Raw genomic sequence first — 26,246 nt, 5'->3', positions numbered from 1 at the left:
AAAGACACAAATCAACGTAGACACAAAGAGTGTGACCGTGTTAATATTTTTGTAATTACTGAAGATTAAATAGAAGCAAAGCTCTTTTGAATTATGTTTCTTGGTATGAACATATTTAGAAATGGGTCTTCTGCTCCAAATCCTTAAGTGTGTGGGTGTGTGTATGTGCATGTGTGAGAGTGTAGGCAATAGAAATAGAAATATTTTTGGGATTCAGATTAAATCTTTTATGCTGTTCAATTAGAAGAACATGAACATTTTTTTAAAAAAATGTACGTTTATTCCAAATGTTCAGCTCTCTTTAAATGACAGTTTTAATATTTTTACACATTTACATTGAGCAATCTAAAGGGCATGATTAACAATACTGGCAATTAGCAACTTAGTCTGAAAGGTAATTTTCTGAAAAACCAAGGCAAGGCTGAATTGTAAATCAAGACATTTCATGGGGGCTATTTTGCTGTTACATTTTGAGTTTAAAATTTAGACACACTGAATCATACTACTTATAAAGAAGTATAGCTTTAGAGATTTGTGCTTTTAATAATTGGTATGTGCAGCAGGAAAGCACGAGTACCTTAAAAACCAATGCAATAATGACAGGTAATCAAGAAAAACTTCTAGTAAAGAGAACATTTTCTGTAAAAGAAAATTCTGTTGAAATGCATAGTTAAAATCCGCATCCAAAATCCAAATTATTGAGAATAGTACACTGCAGAAAAAGGGATTAATACAATGTCAGGCCACCAGCCCATGTAGTTTAGCATTGCATTTCTGAGTATTTGCAACATCTTATACAAAAATCCTTTTGCTTCTTGCTGTTGCCAAAGTTAATGGACATCAAAGATAGATAGATAGATAGATAGATAGATAGATAGATAGATAGATGATAGATAGATAGATAGATAGATAGATGATAGGTAGATAGATATAGAATAGATAGATAGATAGATAGATAGATAGATAGATAGATAGATAGATAGATAGATAGACAGACAGACAGACAGACAGACAGATAGATAGAGCCAGAACTGTAGAAAAAGCATTAGGAAATTTAAGGCTCAGGATATAATTTTAGTCCACAGAAGCAGTTTCCAAATTATAGGAAGCAAAAGCACCACTCTATTTTGCTTTGGTCAGATTCCATCCTGAGCATTGTGTGCTACTCTGGGTACCCCATTTTAAGGATTCAAATATAATGGATAAGATGTTTTGCTTCTCATTCAAGAAGATTCTTCAGTTCTGAAGTTAGTAAAACCACTTATGGAAATACACTTATCATTTTGTTTAATGCACCAAATACATACAGTAGATATAGAATAGGTGTATTTGGCTCAAGAGTAATAACTGTGAGAGGAATCTAGGAGTCCTAGTGGACAACCAGTTAAATATGAGCTAGCTATGTATTGCAGCTGCCAAAAACACCAATGCAGTCCTAGGTTACATCAAGAGAGGCTATTGCTAAGCACATTGATTTGTGCTTCTTACATTGTAAGCCGCCCTGAGTCTTCGGAGAAGGGCGGGATATAAATGGGATTTAAAAAAAATATCACAATCATATGTGTTAGTACCACTTTAAACCGCTTTGATAAGACCACACTTGGAATACTGCATCCAGTTTTAATTACGATAGAAAAAATGTTGAGACTCTGGAAAGGGTACAGAATAGCGCAACAAAGATGATTAGGAGTTGGAGACTAAAACATATGTTGAATGGTTACAGGAACTGGGTATGTCTAGTCTAACAAAGAGGACTAGGTTTTCTTTTTTTTAAAAAATCCCATTTATATCCCGCCCTTCTCCGAAGACTCAGGGTGGCTTACAATCTAAAGCACAAATCAATGTGCTTAGCAATAGCCTTCATTCTATGTATATGCCTGCTTATTAGGGCTTTTGCCCCCCCCCCAGTGGCACTATTACAAAGTTAGCTTGTTGCCCCCAACAATCTGGGTCCTCATTTTACCTACCTCGGAAGGATGGAAGGCTGAGTCAGCCTTGAGCCTGGTGGGACGCGAACCTGCACTAATTGCAGGCAGCTGGTGTTACTTAAGGAGGCATTAGCCCACTGCTCCACCAAGGCTCTTGTATTATGGAAACTTATCAAGGAGAGATCCAATCTAGAACTAGGGAATTTCCTGACAATGAGAACAATTAATCAGTGGAATGGCTTGCCTCCAGAAGTTGTTGAGTGCTCATCACTGGAAGTTTTTAAGAAAAGACTGGACAACTACATGTCCGAAATGGTATAGGGTCTCCTGCTAGAGAAGGGGGTTGGGCTATAACTCCAAGATCCCTTCCCATTGTGTTTATCTGTATTCTCTGAGGGAGAAATTCCAAGGGAGTTGCAATACGCTAAAATACTAGCAAGTATCCTCTTACTAAATAAAAAGGAGATAGCAGAACCTGATGAAAGATACAACAGGATCAGAATAAATATATCCTGTAGACACCCCACTCCTGATGGGTTACATTCCTTATTGGCACCCAATCCCCCCCTCCAATTTTTGCTAAATGTTTTGGCAATTTACGAGATTTAGGCTTTTGAAGGTGATGGCATTTGATGGTAGAAAAGTTCAACTCCTAATATGTTGCTCACCAGGGCCTGAAAATGTCAGAGAAAGTTCATTTACTCTCCAGGATCTCTCCATGGTACTGAAGAACCCTGAAGCTATCTTACAGTCTTCTATTGGTCCATCTTGACTCATATCTTTTTTGGGTCTTTGAGTGCATTTAGAATTTTGAGAATGTATTATGAAGCCTTTAAAAAAAGGATGTCATAGTAAGTGGAATGAATAAAAAAACTTCCATTTAACAGAAGGCAAACTGGTGAGTCCATTCCCCATGTTTAGGTTTTGCCTAAATGCCTCTGGTTTTACATAAGGCCAAGGGACATCTTTGAAAATAAAATAAAAAATATATGGTTGAGAATGGTACTGTGCATCTATTTTTAACTAGAAGAACCTTTAAAAATGATGGATTATTGAGTCTGATAAGCACCTAATTTCAGGAATATAATGGTGTTCAGTGATGCCACACTGGGGGCTTAAGATCTATTCTCACAATGCCTACTCTGACTGATAACTTTTTAAATTCTCAATAACAGATTTTTCATATTTCTTATTCTTTGAATCTTTTTTTGGAGATTGGATGTGGAACCCAGGTCCAGACACACCATGTACTTAAGCCTTGAAAGCAACTAAGATTCTTTTCCTGGTTGACATGTCTAGGGCTCCACTGCAATCCAGGAGACAGGATCATTTCCCAGACTCAGGACATACTTTACACATATACATGAAATTTCAGTTCTGAAAAAGAAATAGTCCAGGAAGTACAGGGTATAAAACTCAAGACAATCATCTACTGTTATAGCTAGGAGGTATATTAAACCGCAGGTTATACAGGAGTTTGTTTTCATTACTCCTTGTCATTATCTGGAAATACAGTACATAACTCAAAAGCTGCTGTGTTTATTTCCTTTCTCACATCCACATTTATTAGACATACCAACCTTGGCAACTCTGTAAGTTATATAGATAGGCTTGCATAAGGTCTAAGTGTTTCCTTTAATATTACAGGACACCATAATAGGTCTTCCCTTGTCATGATAGGCAACTAGAGACCACTTATTCTGGGACAGAAATAGTTAATGTGGCCTTGCACTTTTCTTCTTCCATTCATTTCCATTATATGGTTGGGTAGTACATTTGAATATATAAGATATAAAGGTAATTATTGGGGAAACTGAAGGTCATCACATAATAACTTATCAGCATATTTCTTTGATGAAGAAGTAGACATGCACCCTTACCTTGTATATCTCCTGTATATCTCCTGCAATTATACAGGCCATTCAATGGAGAAAATAGATACATGCCCTGATACATGGAAATATACCAATTCTTTCATTACAGAGAAAGAAGAAACAGCCACTTATACAAGTTAAGTCAAAGAACAGTTAAATCAAATCTGAGAGATATGGGAAAATATTTACAAAGGTATACACAGCAAGAAAAACAATTTTAAAAAGTTTTCCCCCCCCAAGTATTCTCCCTCGCGTCATACATTTCTATACAAATCAGCTGTTGGTAAAATAACAATTTGCAGCCTGTGAAGGCTTTCAAATCCCCCCCCCCGTAAATCCAGCTTCTCTCATCTTGGGGTACAACTCTGTCGTGTTGGCATTTCCTGTCTGGAACAAAAGCTTTCCCAGCAAGCAGGATCTTCTGGTGCAAGAGGAATAGCGGAGGCAACTAAATCATTGAAAGTCAGTATTGTAAATGCAGTTTTATTGGTGGGAATCATCTAAAAGAAGGGCAAAAATGAATTAAGATTTTTTTGGTTGAGAAGCAAGGCTGGGATTATTCCTCTTAGAAATATAATTTTTTTGCATACGTGAAATGAAAGACAAAGCAAATAAATAATTTTCAGGTCAACCAGTACGTTCAAATTCGATACAGATCCTAAAGAATTCAAGATGTAAAAGCTCATTTCAATAGAAATAGTGATCATAGTGCTACCAAGTTTAATTTATAAGTAGACTGGAAATTGCTCAAGAATTCCAAAGCAGTCACATCTGATTTCAATGCTGTAAAAAATCTGTTAAAAAAGAAGTTAAATGGAAAATCAAGAAGTCAAATGTCTCTAGATTACAGATTAGTCATCAACACACTGATCATAATTGAATTAGAATGTGCATCACAGATCAAGAAAGATACTATCCAAGTCCAAGAATTTATTATGAATAATTTTCACTGTCAAGAAAACGATTATAAAAATAGTACTCCTTTAAGGAAATGGAAATATCCTCCATACGGGAAAAATGGATCACAAGCATGCAGAAAATAAATGCCAAGAGGCCAATAAATAGGGCTGGGAACTTTTTTTTAAAAAAATCAGGGGCTGCAATCTATTTTCTGCAGTGGTAAGAAGCTTGCAGATGATGTTGTTTGAAGCTGGTAATAACAGCAAATTGACTATGTTCCATCAAGATGGTACTAATTCTTAATGACCACGAGGATTCCTTCTAGGAGGATCTGTTCCCCCACCTGGTCCTTCAGATTTTCCAATGGTGCATTCATAACTGCTGTAACTAAGTCAATACACTCTGCTGGTGGTCATCCTCTTCTCTTTATTTTCATTTTTTTCAACTTTATGAACTTCGACAGAGAACTAGATTTCCCCCTTATGTGTCTGAAGTGCGATCATTTGAGCCTGGTAATGTGTATCTTGAGTGAGTTCTCTGAGTTGTTGCGTTCAATGATCTATCTGTTTGCTTGGCTATCCATGATATTTTTAAAGTCTTTTCAGATCCCAAGGTTCAAAAGTGTCAATACTCTTTCTATCCTGGTTCTTCAAAATCCAGCTTTTGCTTCTGTAAAGTGCCACAAGGAATACCATGGTTTGCACAATTCTTATCTTTGATCAACAATCTTCACGGCTGCTCTGTTGCGTACTACCCTGTGGCATATATATTACTTTTTTATGGTTGGTGATTCTAAAAGGTAGCAGCTACCTATCCCTTCAATATCTTCGTTGTCAGTTTTAAAGCTGGTTATATCTGTTACTATTGTTTTGATCTTACTTTTAGTCCCAGTTGCTCATTGTGGATCTTGAGCTTGCATGTACTTTGAATTTTGGGGGAATCAGAGTAATATCGTCAGCATAGTGTATTATTGATATTTCTTCTTCCGACTTTTAAATTACATCAATCTTCTTCCATTTCAGTTCCCTCAATATATATGTTGCATGTAATTTGAATAAATAATATTTAAGGGGAGAGTATACAATCCTTTTTCACTCCTTTGCCAACCTAGATACAGTCTTCTCCATTAGTCCACAATATGACTTCCTGTCCTGCATGTAGGTTTTGCATGAGAATAAAGAAATGTTCTGTGCTTCTCATTTTCTAAGCATATTCCTCATAATCAACACAAAGTATTTTCTATAGTCAACAAATCACACACTGTTTTTGTTATTTTGGGCTTTCTCAATTATCCAGAGAAAAATGCCTTGTGTTCTTTGGTCATTTCCATTTTGATAGCATGTGAAATTAAATATATTGTATGATAATTTGCAGCACACTAAAAAGCAGAGACATCACCCTGCCAACAAAAGTGCATATAGTCAAGGCCATGCTCTTCCCAGTTGCAATGTATGGCAGTGAAAGTTGGACCATAAGAAAGGCTGAGCGCCAAAGAATTGAAGCCTTTGAACTATGGTGCTGGAGAAGACTCCTGCGAGTCCCTTGGACTGCAAGGCGATCAAACCGGTCAGTCCTAGAGGAGATCAACCCTGACTGCTCTTTAGAAGGCCAGATCCTGAAGCTAAAACTCAAATACTTTGGCCACCTAATGAGAAGGAAGGACTCACTGGAGAAGAGCCTAATGCTGGGAAAGGTTGAGGGCAAGAGAAGAAGGGGACGACAGAGAATGAGGTGGCTGGATGGAGTCACTGAAGCAGTAGGCGTGACCTTAAATGGACTCCAGAAGATGGTAGAGGACAGGAAGGCCTGGAGGAACATTGTCCATAGGGTCGCGATGGGTCGGACACGACTTCGCAACTAACAACAACAACAACAGCTTTCCTTGATTCATGGATCTTACATTCCAGGTTCCTATGGAGAAAAACTAACAACAACAAATGATAATTTCCATAGCCTGTTATCTTTTCTTTGATACTGGAGTGACCTCTGTGTCATTTTCCAAGTTTGCAGGTATAGAACCTTTACTGATTTTTCTTTTATTGCTTGCCATAGTTCTGTAGCTATTGTATCAATTTCTATAGTTTCCAACTTGATAACTTAAGGACTTATCTAACTTAATTGTCTAGTTCATGTAGGTAGGGATTATCTTCTATGGTACCGTGGAGGTTGATTCTGTATATTTACTGTGTGGATTTTCAACACATTCCTTTCATTTTTCTTTGAATCAGTTATTATCTACCAAAGGGCATTCTTCAGCATACCAGTTTGGGGCTGGAACCTCTTTCTGAGCTTAAAGTCCTTTTGGAAAAGTTTCCTTGTTTTTCTGTGTCTGTTACCAACTTTGATACCTTTGCAGGTTTGTTGTAATACTGCTTCTTGTCTCCTTTGCAGCTCTCTGAAATAATTTGTCAAGTTTGTTCCTGAGATCTTTGTCTTTCTTGTCTTTAGCTTCTCTTCTTGGCAATTTCCACTGTCTACTCTGACATCTAATTTGATTTGTTTTGTTTCTTGGTCTTTGGCACTTTCTTTGTATATTCATCTTTAATCATTTTGATTTCCCTTCCTAGTTCTTCTGGTTCCCTGTCAGGCTTCCAAAACCAAGAAAGACACATTGAATCTCTTCTAAGGAAGTTTCCTTTATTGTTCCTTCCCTATAGACAGAAATCGTGCCATTAAAACAGACTAATTTGCACCATTAAACATATACTCTGGGAAATACGAGGAGGACCATCTTAAGTCTCTCCGACATAAAATATCTAAACTGGGCTGTCTTTTGCTCCTCTGTCATGCATTCCCTCCTTTCTGGGAATCTGGACAATATTCTTTCATAGTATCAGAGCAATTCAGGACTTACTTACTTACTTACTTATTTATTTATTTATTATCTTAAGCTACTCTGGGTAGCTCACACCAACCAAATCCTGATGTACTCCTTGAAACTGCTGTGTAAATGCACAGGATCATATTTTGGAAACTGGTTGGCTTTCTTTTTTTCTCCTTCGCTTAACTTGGAACCTGCACGTAAGTAGATGACGATCTATTCCACAGTTCCCTTTTGTGAGTTCTTCAACCTCTTTCTACCAATAATGTATTCGTTTTGATTTCTGTGTAACTCCATCTGGTGATGTCCCTGTGTATAATATCACTATGGTTGTTCAGAGCAATGACATAACAACAGAAGTAATGGAATAACAATTCAGCCTTTTTCCCCCTTGTTTCCCCCCCCCCTTTGGTAAAGGATAAGAATGGTAATGGGAGCCCTTTATAAGTTCCCATTTCCCTCAAAGCCTCCCAATCCGGTAAAAGCTGTGCTATCAAATTGGCAGTTTTTCCATCTGGTTTGGGGAATTTGGGGGTTTTAAGAGATGTAGTGGAATTTGTTTTCCTCAAAGAGGCTGTTTCCATTTCCACTTTCATATGAAAAACAAGAAAAAACTGCAGTGCTGAAAGCAATTTGCTTCTGAGCTTCAACTGCAGGAACTCCATGTACTGGAGGGGGCTGCAAATAAGGAGCTGTGGGAAGCAGAAGGCCTATAGTTGTCTGCCTCCATATTAAAAATGCAGGTTTTTAAACTAACAAGACCATAAAATGGTATGCACACAAATGTACTCATCATGCTATAACCTTTCCAGATAAGTAACGTTATTCAGGGCACAGAAAAGATGCAAAAAATAAGAAATTCATGGGATTAATAGTAGAAAAGGAAATATAGCCAGAACTGATTTATTGTTGTTTTTAAAAACCCAACATATGAAATTCCTGACAAAATACTTAATTTGTCTGTAAAGTCTAAAGTCCATAGTCACTTTTTTGTGATGGGCCGCCATATATAAATTTGATAAATAAATAAATAAAATTTAGCTCTTTCTCAGTTGATAAAAGCTGCCAATGTAAACTAAGGATTTAGCAACGATTCAGAGAAATATAAATGATGGACACGAGTTTAAAGAACATTTGTAGGAAAACATCATTCAAGATAGAATCCTCAAGTATATGTAAGGACAAATATTGCTGAAGAATTTGGCATGACTTTTAAATGGACATTTTATTTTAATATTACAGATATTTTGAGACAAATTAATCTGTTTACTCTTTAGGGGCTTGTTTAGGCTCTGTCACCTCCGACACTGGTTGACACAAATCCTTTAGGGAATATCCTTAGTTCAACTCACCTTATTAAATAGCTTTCGATTTTCCTAAGAAATCTATTACAATCACATTGAATTGTTAGGAATCGCCAATTGTTAGAAATCTTAATTGCGTCTCTGTGCAGGAGGTTATCATTTTTCTCCAAGTGATCAAATTTCATTTTTTACCCCAGTAAGGTTGCTTAACTGCTAATGATCACCATGTCTTGCAGAATATCTGGTACCGTCTTTATGCTATTGTTTTAGGCATTTCTGTATACTTTTTAATATTTGATATATAGTAGCACTCTTTTTGTTGAAATATTGATTGGTATATAAATAAATAAAGGGAAATATTTCTTCGTTTTGTAGTATGGCAACTTCTTTGTGGAGTAAAACATGCTCAAACACAATATGATCAACAGGTATAGGGTTTCCTGCCTGAGCAGGGGGCTGGACTAGATGACCTCCAAAGATCCCTTCCAACTTTTTATTATTATTGTTGTTCTATTTAGCTGGAGCAAAATTTTAAAATTTCAGCTGATAATGAAAACCAAAATCCCACCACCACAGACAAACACATTCCCTCATGTAGCAGAAAATAACAAATTTCAGCTAGTATTAATTTCAGATACATTATAAAAATTAAGGAAAACTTGCAGAATAATTTACCCCAGAGTGGTACTTTCCAAATTCTCCTGATTTTCCAAGAGCAACCGCAATATGGTGGCAATCATCTAACCGGGTCTCCTGAGTAACAAATAAAACAGAAGTAAGATTTGGCATGACTTATATGCTTCAGGAAGGGCTTTAGGCCAACTCGCTATGGCCAACTCGCCACGGGACAACTCAATGCTGTATAGTCCAGCCTCCTGCTCAAGAAGGAAGACCTATACCATCTTAGACAAGTGACTATCTAGCCTCTTCTTAAAAATCTCCAGTGATGAATTGCCCACAGTTTCTGGAGGCTGTTCCACTGGTTAATTGTCCTCGCTATCAGGAAGTTTCTCCTTAATTCCAGGTTGCTTCTCTCTTTGATCAGTTTCCAACCATTGTTTCTTGTCCTGCCCTCTGGTGCTTTGGAGAATAACGTGACCTCCCTCTTCTTTGTGGCAGCCCCTCAAATACTGCAATACTGTTATCATGTCTCCACATTTCTTCTTTTCTTTAGACTAACCAAACCCAAGTCATGCAGTTGTTCTTTGTATGTTTTAGTCTCCAGGCCTTTGATCATCTTAGTTGCTCTTTTCTGAATTTTTTCCAAAGTCTCAACATCCTTTTTGTGATGTGGTGACCAAAATAGGCTGCAGTATTCCAGGTGTGGTCTTACTAGAGTTTTATAAAGCGGTACCTATACCTTGTGTGATCTTGATTCTATGTCTCTGTTTATAAAAACCAGGATTTTATTAGTTTTGGCTGCTGCTGCACACTGCTAGTTCATGGTTAAGTGATCGTCTACTAGGACTCCAAGGTCCTTCTCACAGTTGCTGTTTTTAAGCCAGGTCTCGCCTGTACTTGTATCTTGTGATTTTTCCTGCCTAAATGTAAAACTTTGCTTTTCTCTACATCGAAACTCATTTTGTTGGACAGGGTCCATTGTTCAAGTTTGTCAGGATCTTTTTGGATTCTGAGTTTGTCTTCTGGGGTGTTGGATACTCCTGCCAGTTTAGTGACATCTGCAATTTTGATGAGTTTGCCTTCAATTCCCTCATCTAAGTCTTAAAAACCTACCTATTCCAGCAAGCCGGCCTGGCCTGATAGATTTTGGGGTTTCATTTGTTTTACTATTGCTTTACTGTATACTTACCTTGCTCTGTACACCGCCCCGAGTCCTTCGGGAGAAGGGCGGTATATAAAACAAACAAACACAAACACACTATTGTAACTCTTGTATTTCTGGATTAGTTTTCTTTATTTTATTATTATTGACCACGGTTCCATCAAAATTAATTTAACTTTTATATTTATTGAATTGCTGCACAGCAGCATGTGGGCCATAGTGACTTGGCCATGGCGAGTTATGCCATTCCATCAGGAAGATTGGTGACATTACTGTCTAAACCAGGAATAGGCAATCTTGGCTCTTTTAGGACTCGTGGACTTCAACTCCCAGAATTCCTGGAAGTTGAAGTCCACGAGTCCTAAAAGAGCCAAGGTTGCCTACCCCTGACCTAAACTAGCCTTTTTCAACTAAATGCTTGTTTGCACTTGCCCTCTTTTCTCATTTAACAAGTAAAACAACAAAACGTGGTGATGCTGACGACTGCGAGGACATGTACTGTACCACCAAAGAACATTATCATCCAAAGAACAGTATGGATGGTAAAGATGCAGTCCCATTTCTTTCTTGACCCTTATTTAAAATACAAGATGACATTTGCTTCATTTTCAAATGTCATGTTTCAAAACAAGAATTGAATTCAATAACCTAGGAGTTAAAAGGGCATTTTTCTGTGACTTCCATATTACTTCATTTTTTTAAAAAAAAATCTAATGAATCTGAAGCTATTGTCATAACCTCATGTAGATTACAAACATTAGAAGTTTAAAATTGGAGATGAGTAATAAGAATTGTGGCAGTTATTTATTTTTATTTGTCTTGGGAAAATGTTACATTTCATTAGGAAAGCTCATTCTTCAACCCAATCATTACATCAGCGTGCCAAAAGTCAGATGGTAACTTCATACTTCAGGTTCAGTCATTTATATCTGATGCCAAAAATATGTTGCTGCTAAAGTTATAAGATAAAGTGACAGAGGAGGAAAGATTTTAGCTGATCAGGAGGTAGATGCTAATAATGCTAGAGACAGTATTTATATCAATGCAAACCTATTATGTTTCAATTCAATATGTATGATGGATCTAAGGAATAGCCTGTAAATTAAAATCATACCTCAAATGTCCACTGCTTTTCTTCTTCACCATCCAAGAGTATAATAGTTTCATTATATGTTTTTCCTACTTCCAGTTCCACTGGCGACACATTAAACTCTATCCTTTGAAGGTCAAATCCTATTCCAACACCAATGGCTTTTATGAAGCTCTCTTTTAATGCCTAAAGTTTGACGTTCAAACACAAGAGGTCATTGTGTGTATAAGTATAGGTTAGTAAATCTTTCTGAATCATTTCTAGGCATTAATTACCCCACTAAACCAGTCGTGCTAGACACTATTCCTTCTCTTTACACATTTATTTAGTAATTATATACATATTTTTGAAATTAGCAGAAGGACAACTTTAATTATGAAATTGGAACTACTACTACTACTACTACTACTACTCCTGACACTTTCTATTTGTGAATCTATAGAAGCTATCTTAAACTTGACAGTTTTTTAATATGCTGGACTATAATTTCATAGTCTTTTCAAGTTTTGACTTAGATTTCATTTTTAACCAATCCTTTTCACACTTTTTCTATTCCTTCTATTTCTACCTTCTTTGTATTCTTTCAGGATGCTGCTAGCTTCTATTATAAATTAGGCCAATGGAAGCTTTGAAGAAGCTTAGTTCCTGTGAGCATGGGCAACATTCTAAGAATGGGCAGCAGTAGGAATGAAAGGGCTGTGCCCTTCTTCCCTCCAAAGCTGTCACTGCTCAACTGTCCTCCCCAGTCACAATACAACTTTTTAAATACTTCAACGGCATCAAAGGAGTGGCCTTTCTTTAAAAAAAATGCAGACAGAAATGCCTAATGTGTTCTAAGCATTGTGCAGGTACTGAAAGGTAAGATAATTCCTGTGAAGAGATTCACAGTCTAATAGAAAAGAGATAAAAGAAAAAAAAATAGGATGGAAAAGGAAAGGAAGATCTGAACAGCTATTATTTTTTTATCAATAGAAGGGTTCATTTACTCTTTGCAAATATATTTTTCGTAAGAGGTAGACGATACAGTCTAATTTATCTTCATTTGAGTTGGCCAAAGTAGTTCTCAAATAGCTGCCGAAGAATTACCAATATGTCCTGGAAATTCAGGTCCAGTGGCATAATGAAGAAACTAATAATAAAATATAATATACTATGTATTCCTAGGTACTGGGTGTTAAGATTTTGTTGGTTTCATGGATCAAAAATTTGTAAGACATGGATTAAATCTGATATCATTGGGTGAATCACTCTTCTACAACCTAAATTGTCAAACAAGTTTGTTGGAATAATCAAATAGAAAATAATCTTTTAATATACCTACCCCTAAACTATTTGAAGAAAGGCCAAGATACAATTGGGACAGCCAGAATTACGTTTGTTGAAAAAAATGATTAATTCCAGTTTTCTGGATTGTCCAGAAAGTTTTCAAAATAGACATTCTACATTCTAAGAAGTGATCTCAAAAAAAAAGGAATGCTTACATGCTTGAACATGGATTATATTGACTATAAACAATAAATTTTATTACCCAGTGCCTATGAAACATATCCAACTGAAGCCATTCATTCTTCATGGACTTGATAACTTGCCACTCATCTTCTGTGAACTGCCGTTTCATAAGCTGAAAGAAATCGGGAATTGAACCACTTCCTGAAATTCAAAAAAAACCCAACAAAAACAGTAAAATAGGGAAATGGTAAGAGACCACTGAAATTAACACTAGCTGAAATCATTTGCTGCATTGTCAGGTCTACATAAAGCCTTTTAGTATAACGTATGAACTTAATATGCTGAGATTTTTAATCCTTACTTCATGGCATAACTTGCTGTGTTAATCTTGATAGTTGTAGTTTATTCCATAAACCAAGGCAAAAAATAAATAAATCTATAGCTTAGCATGTTTTGTAATCCAAGCCACTGAATTGTATCTAGTTGTTTACCTTCAACAGTACAAATAGAGTGTGAGTCTTTAGGGTTTCAGATAAAGTTCTTTCTCAGGTACACAAGCCCATGACAATTATATTGATGGAAACTGGGATATTTACATTTAGAAAACACACTCGCCTACTGATAAAAGTCTTTTTTTGTACTTCAAGTCAGTAGTTAAGTTCACAATGGGATAACTGGGTGATCTAATTTTAAAAATTAGAAAATAACACTATCTGAGTTTTGGATTAATGGCTTAACAGTTATTTTCTTTTCACTCTGATTAATTTGCCAACTTAAACATAATCACTTTCAATTAAAACCTTTCTTTTTGAGGGTTGGTTTTGAATAATTTCTGGTTAAAGTTAGGCTCAATGAATTCTTAATTATATTCAGCAGGGAGAAAAATTTTTTTTTGCACAATACATAAATTAATTTCTGAAAATCATTTCTATAAGACCTCACCACAGCTAGAACTAGATTTAAATGATAATTAGATAAAATCTATTAAAATAAACTATAAACACTTTTAAGTCAAATTGACAACTGGCAATATATATGGGCCACTAACAGAAATATACTGTATGTTTTTGTTTTCCCAATGTTGAGTTTCTTGAAGACACTGGAGCATTCAACATGTAAGCAGAGGGCAAAACTAGATGGACTGATGTTCTGATCCAAGAAGATCCAAAGAACTTCTTTCTTTTTATCATTAAGGGAGAGAAAACAGGGCAAGGAAAACACAGAATTTTCTTTACCGAACAGAGGCAGCTTACATTTTTAAGGCTTGCTGTTACTTTTATCAATCTTAGTAAGGAGTCAGTGTTATATCTGAATTATCCCTGTCTAGAAGTCTAAAATCCTTAATAGGAATAGCTATTAAAATGGCCTTTTATGGGTACCATTCACATCTGTTGCCAAAAATCAGAGTTTCATTAGATATTCTACTTGTTTGTGTGTGTTTTTTTACAAGATTGAATGATTTTTACAAATCATTAAATTTAAGATAAATTTAAGAATTTTTGAAGAAAGAAAAGTGTTCTGGACCCATCAGTTTTTTGGACTTTCTTTCCAGCAGGCCACAAAAAGGGGAAATGAAGATCTCCAGAAGCAAGAAATGTCCAAATGAGAGATCATCACTGTCAAAGAGAATGAGGATTTTTAAAAAAAAAGAAGTAAAGAAAAATCATGAAATGGGCCTGTATAAATTATACTTTTTATTTTTACAAATTAAAAATAAAGATATGTAACTGGTGTTGTAATTTGGGATAATACCTATAAAAACAGAATTAGTTTCGTGTGTGTGTGTGTGTGTGTGTGTGTGTGTGTGTGTGTATGATTCTCTTGTAGCCAGGAGGGGAGAAAAGGATTTTGAAGACAAAGGTTTAAAATAAAGTACATCAGAGAATTCTCAGTGTAAACAGCAGAATCAATTTAAAGCAACATAAAGTTTTCACAGTTGAGGCAAGTGGCAAAAGTTGATGGTTTTGTTGGGGCAGGAAAGAATTAAATGAAAACAGATTATCAGTTCACTGGATAAATCACCAAAATACATCAGGTTAATCCTTATGAATTTCAAATTGGAATTTATAAGGATGAAAATATAGTGAAATTAACAGCAGACTTATTGTCCAAAAAACTATCTTGAAAACCCTCTGGTTGTTTATTTTGTTGTTATTCTGACACCAAATCATTATAATTAAAATGATGGGGAACACGGCAATTTCTAATGAAACATATATATTTTTTGCTTTCAGAAAGTTAACATTTCAGTTGTTTAGTGAGTTGCATGTTTGCTACAACTACATTTCTCTTTCTTCTCTTTTTTTTGTTGGCAAAGAAAACCAGGTACAGTTTTTCCTAATTCTGTATGTCCCAGGGATTTCTGAGAGTTGCAGTGTCAATTCAACTGCAGAGTGCCAAATTAGCATTTGTGGATTAATGGGGAAAATACTTGTATTCATTCTACTCAGGGATTTATGTAATAACTCCCCAAAATTATTTCCTTCCTCTATTGCTAGCTAGCCTTTCTGCCCATAGGACAGTCAAGGCTGATATCTTTTTTTAGTATATTTAAACTATTTTAAACCATATTTAAATTAAGTTTAAACAGAAAAAATCATTACCGCTTTGACTCTAGATTAGTTGAAGCAAATATACAGAAAGACAAAGGTGCTGATTACTCCAATCAATTGCAGGGTAGAGTTTAGAGAATGTCATGATTCTTTCTCTATTTATACCACTTCTATCTGGCCCCTGCCCCAAACCTGCTATAAACAAAGTGGCAAAATCAGTGATTTCCAGAAAGAAGATTTAGAATGAAAGGACATTTAGTCTTGGAGCATTTGAAGAAGACTACACAAAGTTAAGCTGAGAACAATAACGTATTACTAAACAGAGCATAATATTCATATTTTAATTTCTTAACTTTTAAAACCTAAGAGATACCTTTGGATTAAGAAAATAAGAGTTGTGATGCTCCTATTAATAAAATAGCATTTGGAAACATTGCCTTTTATTTTCTCAGTGTTCATGTTGTGAAACTTCTTATTAGCAACTTAAAATCCATTAATTATATTGCCCCATTTGAAATAGTTTTTCAAATAAAAAAACCTGCTGGGTCATAAAACCTAAACTTGTTCTTGAATGTGACAATTTATAATTCTTCCTCAAGGAAAACTGGAGTTCTAGATACTTTCTAGAAATAAATGTAAGAAACCAAAAATTCAGATATTGTGTTCTTTTTTAAGCACCTAAAAAGCATTTAATTTTGCATCTTTCTATCTTTTAAAGCATCAATGTAAACCCATGCTTCCCATAAGGCACAGGATTTCCAATTAATACATAGTCTGATGGTGCTCTGACATAATTTGTTATCACTGGAATTCTCCTCTGCAATATTATTATTTACAAATCAAGTCAGAACTCAAGACCTTCTTTCTTGAACTTTGTTTCCATTCTAAATAAAACTATCTCAGTTAATCTTTGATCCATGCTTCTGAAAATGTATTATTCCATGGGCAAGAAAGCTCACAACTACTTCACATGTGAAAACCGTGCCAATAACAATTCTGTTTATTATTAAGGTTATCCATCCAATGAAATAATGGTTAGAGGGCTACGTATTTAGGAATTAGAGCTCTAATCCCACTGGCCGAATGACCTTTGGATCAAGGATGTGAAAAATGAAGGTGTTTATTTTGTACATGAGTAACACCTGGAAATCACAGTGGTGTAAACTGTTTTCTGAATGTTTTTGAAATTGGGTTAAGATTGCCCATTCTACAATCTCATAGTTTTACAAGTAATCTCACAGCAATAATTTAGGTAAGAAAATTAACATCACATGCAGTATGATCTTCACTGTATTCTCCAAGAGCCAAAAGCACAGTACCATATCTCAAAACCATTACTTTGACTTTGTTGTGATAAGAGTTCATCATTTTTAAGTTACAATGGCAGACATAAAATATGGAGCACAATTCAGTGCTATCAGAAAATTGAGCACTAGTTCAAAGCCTTCAATCATGTTATACTTCACAGTGCCAAAAATATAATTTTGTATGCACTCCCACTCATGGAAAATAATTCAAATGCAATAATTGCCCTAAACCAATATAACGAAGCTTCCCCTCCTTCACTAGACACAAGGGTTCACTGCAGCTAGAAAAATACTGCAAGAGGAAATTTTAAAAAAGGAAACAAAAAAATCTGAAATAGATAGAACAATTCACTCTTAGTAACATATTTTAATGCGATACAAAAGCTATGAGTGGCACAAAGAGCCATACAAAGATACATGCTCGGCATTACAAGACAGGATGGAAAGAACTGCACATGGATTAGAACAGGGTCCCCAACCCCTGGTCCGTGGACCGGTACTGGGCCATGGCATGCCAGCAACTGGTCCACACAAACAAGCAAAGCCCCATCTGTGAATTGCAGTCAGCACACAAAATCACGCACTCTCCAGTCTGCAGAAAAACCTTTCTCCATGAAACCGGTCCCTGATGCCCAAAAGGTTGGGGACCTCTGGATTAGAGAACAAACAAAAGTATACAATATCATCAAGAGAGTAAAAGAATTGAAATGAAAATGGGCTGTCACATAGCAAGAAGAACTGATGGCAGGTAGACCAAGGAAGTCATAGAATAGCTATAATACTTAGACTTATATACTGCTTCACAGTGCTTTACAGCCTTTTCTAATTGGTTTACTGAGTCAGCATATTGCCCCCAACAATCTGGATCCTCATTTTACCAACCTTGGAAGGATGGAAGGCTGAGTCAACCTTGAGCCGGTCAGAATCGAACTGCCAAACTGCTGGCAGCTGGCAGTCAGCAGTAGCAGCCTGCAGTACTGCATTCTAACCATTGCGCCACCATGGCTCATGGATTCCACTTGATAAAAAGTGTCCATGAAAGAGACCTAAAACAAGATGGATGAACAACATCAGCAAGTATTGCGGGCCCAATTGGCAACAGAAAGCTCAGGACTGTATAGGCTGGAAACATGCGGAAGAGGCCTTCGTCCTGCAGGGGCTAGATAATGGCTAAAATGATGATGATGACAACTTTAATTCTATCAATTTGGGACAAAGCAAACTCTTCAGTCAATGATAAGAAAAGAGACCAGTCTGAAAATAATAAAGCTATACTGATTCCTCCTTGATACAGAAAGATTTCCCATGTTATCAGTTTTCCACAGACATCACTTTACAGCTTGTTAATCAGGACAGCAATATATTATTATGCAGATGCTGATGCAAATAAGTCTTCTTTAATAATTATTATTTAAGCATCTCAAGTATTGGAAAGCTTAAAGTGATACTGAAAATCAGACATCCCACCTCATCTCCCCTATACTTTAAATTCTGAATGTGCAAAAGAATCTACCCTTAAAATGGACTGTTCCAAGTATTTGATTCCATTCCAAGGTCTCATTAGTTCCAAAATGGGCCCATTCTGAACTCAGACAATTTCTGGGTCACTCAGAATGGTCCAAATTCAAAAGAGGCTGCTTTTCACATTCCTACTTTAACTCTTACAGATATCGTCAGACACAAAGGGGCAAGGCATAAGTATAATTTTCATGAAATGGAGACTTAAATAATATTTAATAATTGCTCAATCAGCAATTGGGCAAACAAGGCCCAATGGGCGTGCATAGTATTGAAGGAAATCTAGTCGAAATCTGGGGGGGGGGGCATTGGATTATCTGCTTCCACTTGGGACTAGTTCACACAGGATTCTGAGAAATGAGTTATTTACGGTAACTATAACTGGAAAGGACAAATGTTTGGTGTGCTTTCCAGAGTCAGCTCATGGACCACCATAGAAAGCAGTTTGTTGAATTAAAAATGTGTTTGCTATTACTGAATATGACTATTCTTGTGGCTTTTAAAGCACTAAACTGTCTCAGATCAGATACTCCAAATCGTCCCATATGAAACTCTTTGTTTAGATGAGAAAGGGCCATTGCACCAGGCCACCTTAAATTAAGAAGACCTTTTTCTTTTCGATCCATTTCTATGTATGCTGCATCTTTTACATTTTAAGCCTTAGGACAAGATCTTTCTCAGTATGGAAAGCCATCAATTTCTCTTGAATTCTTACTGGGATAAAAAAGAAAGCCGTTTAAGCACTGAAATAGATTGGTTTCCAGATGTAGCCACTGTGAAAAGCAAGCAAGTAGGAAGATTTTGCATTGTGGCATCCAGATTCTAAAACCAGGTGAAATTGGGATCCCATTGAGAAATGAAGGTATTCCATTTAGGGTGCAGTTAAAGTGGGGTTGGGTGATGCTTCCTCCTGCATTAATCTGCATTCACAAATGGATGACTAAACAATGTTTTGTTTGTGTTTAAAATTTGGGTTTACATTGTTACTGATGTCTTATACATAAATTAGCTTTTAACTAATGGAAGCTTTGCAGTACGGAAAACATTTTGGCAGAATTCATAACTCATTTTGCAGATCTCACCCTACATATGCAGCCCTCCTGTCTTCTATCCAAAAAGAATGCATTTAGTGGGAATGTACAACATATTATACTGGAGACTGCTGACAAAAAGCATGGTTTTGCAAAAAAAAAAAGGTAAATAAAAAGAAACTGTTGATACCATGATTAGACAGAATTACTAGAAAACTAATTCAAAAGGGCAAGTAATCAAGTGGCTTGATTTCTAAAGAAAAACTACACAATGTACATATCAATCATACTATTCTATACTATAGAACAGATTATATATTCCATAGAGAGAGACAGAATCAGTCTCTTGAGAATCTGGAAACCGCAGTTTTTTCATCTGAATCTCTGAAAATTGTGCTTTAAAGATTGCTACTCATTCCTCCTTATAGAACAAAAATTAAGGAGTCTGGTACTAAAATGACAATGTGCAGATAGATATGCAGTAGAATTTTGAAATCTTATTCTCTTCACCAGATCCGAAGTGTTTGGTAGAACAAGTACACCACCATGTGGTTTTCCTTGTGATGACACCTATTATCACACATACTGTTATTATAAGGCAGGCTTTTGTTCTCCAGATGTGTCAACTATGTTTTTCAACACCTGACATGATGACTGAAGCAATGGAAGCTATACTCTCAAGTTATTTGGAAACAATGTTGTAAAATTTCTGTCTTGCCAATGCACAAATTCATCTATTATTTTTTCTTCAAAAAGTACCCTCTGCATTTCTCCCTTTCAACATAAGAACAACAGTCCTGCAAGAAACTCAGTAGGTTTCATGGCTGTGGAAGAATTCTAATACAAATGATCTTGCACTTTTGTATTTGTACTTTCAATTATATACTGGGTTTGTTTACATATTTTCCGGGAACCATTTGCCCACTCTAATCCTAAGATTTAAGTAGTTCTAATGATGTGCAATCGAGTGAAAAGAGAATCCATAACTATCATTTTAAAAATTGGAATGTTGTGATTTAAATAGTATTAAGTAGGCAGAAGCCCTTCTCATTCCCATCCTAGGATAGGACATAGATGTGTCATGTCACATTACCTGGCATTGTAGTCTTCATGATATCAATGCCAACCTGACAATCAGGTTCCGCTGCAAGTACAGTGTAATTTCCTTGATGAGAAATATTAAAGCTGAAATTGGATTGGATGCTGCTGCTTAATGCATTTACAAGGACAGGTTTGCCTTGTGAAGTCCTTTGTAACTGTATTTTGTTCCAAGGAATCTTCAGCTTTTCCGCAATCAATTTTCTTATCATCAGGCGGCCAGCCTGCGAAATAAAATGAACAAAACCATCCACAACATGTAAATTGTTCCATCTGAGTAAAAATGTCCTAAAATATTATTTGCTTGAAAAACATTTGGACTACACCTTATGAAGTAAACGATAATTCAGTTACCTTTTTTTAAAAAAAGCAAAATGAATGGATTCAGTATTGCAACTACAATATTTTAGTAAAACCTCTGTGCTTCTTTCAAGAACTTAAAAAGAAACTGTTCTACTCTTATTGACAAAATCATCTTATGAAGTAAGCTAGGCTGAGAGAACAAGAGAAAGTTTCAAAGTAGAGACTTGATCTTCACTTTTTAAGCAATACTCGAGACTTAAAGATATAGTTTTTAATTTTGAAATATATGAATCAATTATATGTACTAGCTCCTTATATTAAATATTTTGATGAGCTTTTTTCACATTTCCCATGTTATATATCCATTGACATATTTATATTTATAAAATTGACAAATATGCTTATCTGCAGATAATTCTAATTTTTCCTGACTCCTGATTATGTCATTTTTCCCAGTAATGCAATACTCCATCCCCTTACCTGTAAACAGTCTAAATTTTCTCATCCAAATTTTTCAAAAACTGCATGACAAGTTGCCATCATAAAATCACATGCCAACAATTTTTGTTTTAATGTCTCATTTGATGGAACAAAAATGTTTTCTGATGTTCACTGTTGAGTTCTAATTTCTAGAACACTAAATCAACTTGTTTCCTCATTTTATGACATAAGTGAAAATGAATCTGAATTCCCTCCAATAATCTGAAGAGATTGTTTTACTAATATGGGACAATCTGACTAGGATACTATACTATTTAGAATGATTTCCCATGATAGCTCTTTTATTTGTGATGAAGCAGATTTATAAAGAATTTGTAGTCTCAGTTTGCATCCTGTCCCATTCTTAAATATATTCCTAAATCTGCTTTTTTCATATTTCCTATTGGTATTCAAGCTACTCATTTCAATATTGAATAATATTTTATAAATTATTGAAACTAAACCCATTTTGGATTCTTATAATGAAGCAATGGCCTGTCAATTTCAATTTCTAATTTCTTTTTTAAGAAGGGTTCAGTTTTTAAGATTACAAATACATGTAATCTTCATTTAGAAATGGACTCACTTAACAATCGTTCATTCATTCATTCATTCATTCATTCATTTATTTATTTATTTATTTGGTTTATTTGGTTTATATACCGCCCTACTCCCAAAGGACCCAGGGCGGTTTACAAGGCAAAATTTAAAAACAATACAATATAAAATTAAAATAAAATAAAATTAAGTCTAGCCGCAAAAAAATTAAAATCACAATTTAAAAACATTAAACCCCTCAGTCCAGACCAGATAGCTCAAAGAGCCAGGTTTTTAGGTCCCGGCGAAATGAACGAAGGTCGGGGGCAGTCCGGAGTTCCGTTGGCAGTTGATTCCATAGGGCAGGCGCGCCCACAGAGAACGCCCTCCCCCTGGGGATCGCCAGTTATGATGGCAATGAAAAATTAACTTTATCATCAATCTATATATTCATGATTTTTACAGGCTTATAAAGCAAAAGAAAACTGAAGTACGATCATAAGCATAGATGTGGTTTCACTTAGCGACCACTTTACTTAATGAAGTCTCAAGAGGATGACCTATAGTGATAAATAACAGATGAGTACTATATTTTAAGAAAAATAAAGGTCTATCTTTTAAAGGAAATTGATAATGTGTATACAGATACTCTAGTTTAGTTATAAGACACAATGTGAATTTTTCTATTTATCTTTCATTTCAAATTCAGTGTGGAGACAAACTGTGAGGCACAGAAAACAAGTTTAATCCTCTAGTACAGTGATGGCGAACCTTTTAGAGACCGAGTTCCCAAACTGCAACCCAAAACCCACTTATGTATCGTCGTGTGCCGGGTGGGCATGCTCCATTGGGTGGGTGTGGCCAATTGGGTGGGCATAGCCCATTGGGTAGGCATGGCTGTGGTGGTAACAGCAGATTGGGTTGGACTAAAAAGTTCAATCAATCAATTCCAACTTTGCGACATCTTTTTTTTCCTGCAAGAAGTTGAAATTGATTGATTGATTGAACCTTCTTTTTTTTTTTTGCACACGGCGGCAGAGGCCTAAAGCGAAAAGGTTTTATAAAACCCAGCTTAAAGGCCTAGGACTGGGATGACAGTGCGCGTGCCCACAGAGAGGGCTCTGCGTGCCACAGGTTCGCCACCACGGCTCTAGTAGATTGTTTTTAGAGATTAAAAACACTAACAGAGAAAAGATTGTCCCTGCAAGAAATCACTGTTTTTAGGAATTAGATACTATCAGAACACTACTTTTACAAAATAAAATAGTAGAAGCATCAATGGAATTTTAAGCATTTGGCTTTTCTTCAGTTTAACTGACTAAAGTCAACTTATGTTCATAATGATTACATTTATGGAAGCAAGAGAAATATGAAATGCTTATTTTGTCATGAAACGGGTGACTTGTTATACTGAAAAAAAATCTAATTATGGTATGTGCCCAGACACATATTTCTCTATAAACATCCAAAATGAATTTTAAAATTAGATTTATTTATGTATTGAATGATTGGATTCTACATTTCCTATTATTGAATAAAATATATTCATACATAATGCATTTGTGTATTATCTCCAGAACTTCAGCGCCATCTGTAGAGTATAATTTCAGCCTTTTATAAACTCAGCTTGTTACTAAACTATGAGATGTTACTAAAACTCTAGAAGAATGCTACACTATTTTTAAAAACAATACCACCAAAACCTCTCCTACTGTGTGCCTCAGCCTACATGAAATTTTCAGCCAAAATTTGTTATGTAATGGCCAGAGGAAAGGTGGAGAAAGGTACCAGATGTACCAGATGTTTGATGATCTCATACAAGAGGTCATGTAAAATTTCCAGTTGCCCCTCTCATGCAGCAAGATCAACACTACTGATATTTGGCTTGGTATTCAGTGTAGCCCTGAATGATAAGCATTAAATCATACAGGTTTAATGCACTTGTCTCTTCTAAAATTTCCAAAGCAAACAGTATGTTTCAAAGGGTGAATAAGAGTGTACCATAGCAGCTTTGGCATCCCGACCAAAAACAAACTGTTCAATGCGCTTTTTCTCTTCAGGCTGCACAAGGCGCATGGCCAACAACCATTCCTCACAGCAAGGGGCCCAGGGGCGGTATGAAAATGCCCAACGTATACTTTCCATGGTGAGGCGCTCCAAGGACACCCTAAAAAGTGATGCTGTCAAGCATACATATTCCAATCATCTGGAAAAGAGAAGCAAAGTTGACAAACTTTTGAAATTTCTGGCTCTGGTTTGAAACACTTAAATTTGGAGAGCATAGCTATCATTGCTTTATTCTACCCTCCCTCATAGGGTTATCACAAATGCAAACCTGTGGTTACAACAATAAATTTATCTAGTTATTCACTAGACCTCAAAGTGTTTTAGAAGTTTAAAAGAAGTTTAAAGGCAAACAAATTATTATTGTATGAACTTTTAAAGTGTCAGAAGAGTACAATTGCAATAAAAGAGTATATGGCTAGAGTGACTACATTTGCTTGGAAAAAATAATGGGAAAATCAGAAAAAGATTCATAAAAATAAAAAATCACTTTTTTCATAAAAAGGGAACATTCAAGAGCAAAACTAAGAAAATAAATCTAAGGGAGCTTTCTGAAATAAAGGACTGCGCTTCGTAACAAATGACCTATGGTCACTGTACATGGAGGAAGAGAAACACACATTGGTAAAGCAAAAGTCTCCCAAGCTGGCAATTTTAAGACTTGTAGACTTCAACTCCCAGAATTCCCCAGCATGGCTGGCTAAGCAATTCTGGGAGTTGAAGTCCACAAGTTGTCAAGTTTTGAGACCCCTGGCATAAAGAAACAGTCAAATAGATAACGCTAAGCGGGAAACGTGCCTACAAAAGTTGGCCCTTCGCGGACAAGATGTCATTTGCTCCTAGCGTCATTTAGAAAAATGACTCGGCTTGGCAGGCACAAAGATGATTTGATTCCGAAAGTAGGGAGAGGATCACAGGTCTTCTAACACCTGAGCAGGTAATGGAGTTTTCCTCCAAGACCAGTAAGCCAGCCAATCGTTGGGCTGCTCAGAGTGAGTCAGAGGAGATTCCCACCCCCCAATCACAACCAGGCTTACTTGGAAGGCAACGAAAGGGGGAGGGGGCGCAAAGGACAGAGCAGAAGTATCACGCGCCGGCGCTGCTTACCGCGAGCCTCTTCTTCTCTAAGCGATGTCGAACCTGAAGCCGGAGAGGGCGGAAACGCGAAATGCGACGGCCAATCGAAGCTTAGAGTACCGCCGCCAGAAGAAAAAAATCTAGCCAGTCAGCGCTGACTGCAAGCTTCTGCAGGGTGCATAGAGTTAGAAATTGAAAGAGAACTGCTCTCGGAGCGGATTTCTGTTTTGCATTTGACCACCGTTCAATAAGGAAATGTAACCTTTGGCAATAAGACCCAAAATTTATTTATTTATTTAGCGTGTGGCTGGTCACACACAGAATTAAGAGCCCTTCATAAGACCCAAAAGAGTTAATGGGGTTCCACTAAGGCAGGGGTCGGCAACCTCGGCTCTTTTATGACTCGTGGACTTCAACTCCCAGAATTCCTGAGCCAGCTGGCTCAGGAATTCTGGGAGTTGAAGTCCACGAGTCATAAAAGAGCCGAGGTTGCCGACCCCTGCACTAAGGGGTAAATTCGCGCTCAACGGCACTGCGCTCATTTGCGGATTGGGAAGAGGCGGGCTTAAAGAATGGACATATGCCCATATACGAATAACAAGGTAGCAGTTGTTTGACTGACAGGAGAGAAGCCTATAGGCGAACTACGGTGGGTTTTAATGCAGCCGATGTAGCAGATGATTCCTACAGCTGCTGGGGAGGATGCAGGTAGGCAAAAGTGACGCGATACAACCAAAATAATAATAATAATTTTTAAAAAAACGGGATGGGAGATGGGCTTCTCTGATTATGTAGTGAATTCATTCTCCCAAAAGATGCTAGACCTGTGGCACTGGTATGAAGCCCCTTCTCTTTCCGAAATTTATTTATTTATTTATTAATGGGATTTATATCCCGCCCTATCTCCCGAGGGACTCAGGGCGGCTAACAACAACAGAACTTAAAGGTCTCTGTACAGTAAATTAAAAATAAAAATTTGAAATGCGGTCGATTTGAGAAAAGAACGGCCCTTTTGCTAAAGCTTCAGAGGCCATCACGAGCATGCGCGCGTACTTGTCCACGCGCAAAAAACAACTAAGTCGCTGCCTCTGGTGGGCGTGGCGTGGAAAGTGGAAGCCGTTAAAGGAAAA

At 36.5% G+C, this 26,246-nt stretch overlaps 1 protein-coding gene across 1 annotated transcript; it reads right to left on the bottom strand.

Moving 5' to 3' along the window:
- Window positions 1–2,083: 2,083 nt before the first annotated feature.
- Window positions 2,084–25,163, bottom strand: AASDHPPT (aminoadipate-semialdehyde dehydrogenase-phosphopantetheinyl transferase). Its single transcript, XM_081326682.1, has 7 exons — window positions 25,077–25,163; window positions 23,977–24,181; window positions 20,651–20,879; window positions 13,229–13,350; window positions 11,725–11,886; window positions 9,503–9,580; window positions 2,084–4,302 (listed from the first exon to the last, which is right to left on the bottom strand). Exons 2-7 carry the CDS (start codon window positions 24,118–24,120, stop codon window positions 4,150–4,152), a joined length of 888 nt encoding a protein of 295 aa, XP_081182808.1. The 5' UTR covers window positions 24,121–24,181; window positions 25,077–25,163; the 3' UTR covers window positions 2,084–4,149.
- Window positions 25,164–26,246: the final 1,083 nt, after the last annotated feature.

This window comes from Vipera berus (assembly GCF_964194415.1).
Source record: "Vipera berus genome assembly, chromosome: 4".
Classification (NCBI taxonomy): domain Eukaryota; kingdom Metazoa; phylum Chordata; class Lepidosauria; order Squamata; family Viperidae; genus Vipera; species Vipera berus.
This window is presented reverse-complemented; position numbering and strand designations above follow the sequence as displayed.

Bases quoted from the DNA above. Each gene is read 5' to 3' on its own strand.
- AASDHPPT (XM_081326682.1), bottom strand. From the start codon at position 24,120: ATGGAAAGTATACGTTGGGCATTTTCATACCGCCCCTGGGCCCCTTGC. The intron at 20,880-23,976 runs GTACACTCTTAT...TTTATTTCGCAG, and splicing joins GGGATGCCAAAGCTGCTATG to GCTGGCCGCCTGATGATAAG. The intron at 9,581-11,724 runs GTATGATTTTAA...TTTGTTACTCAG, and splicing joins AAAAGCAGTGGACATTTGAG to GAGACCCGGTTAGATGATTG.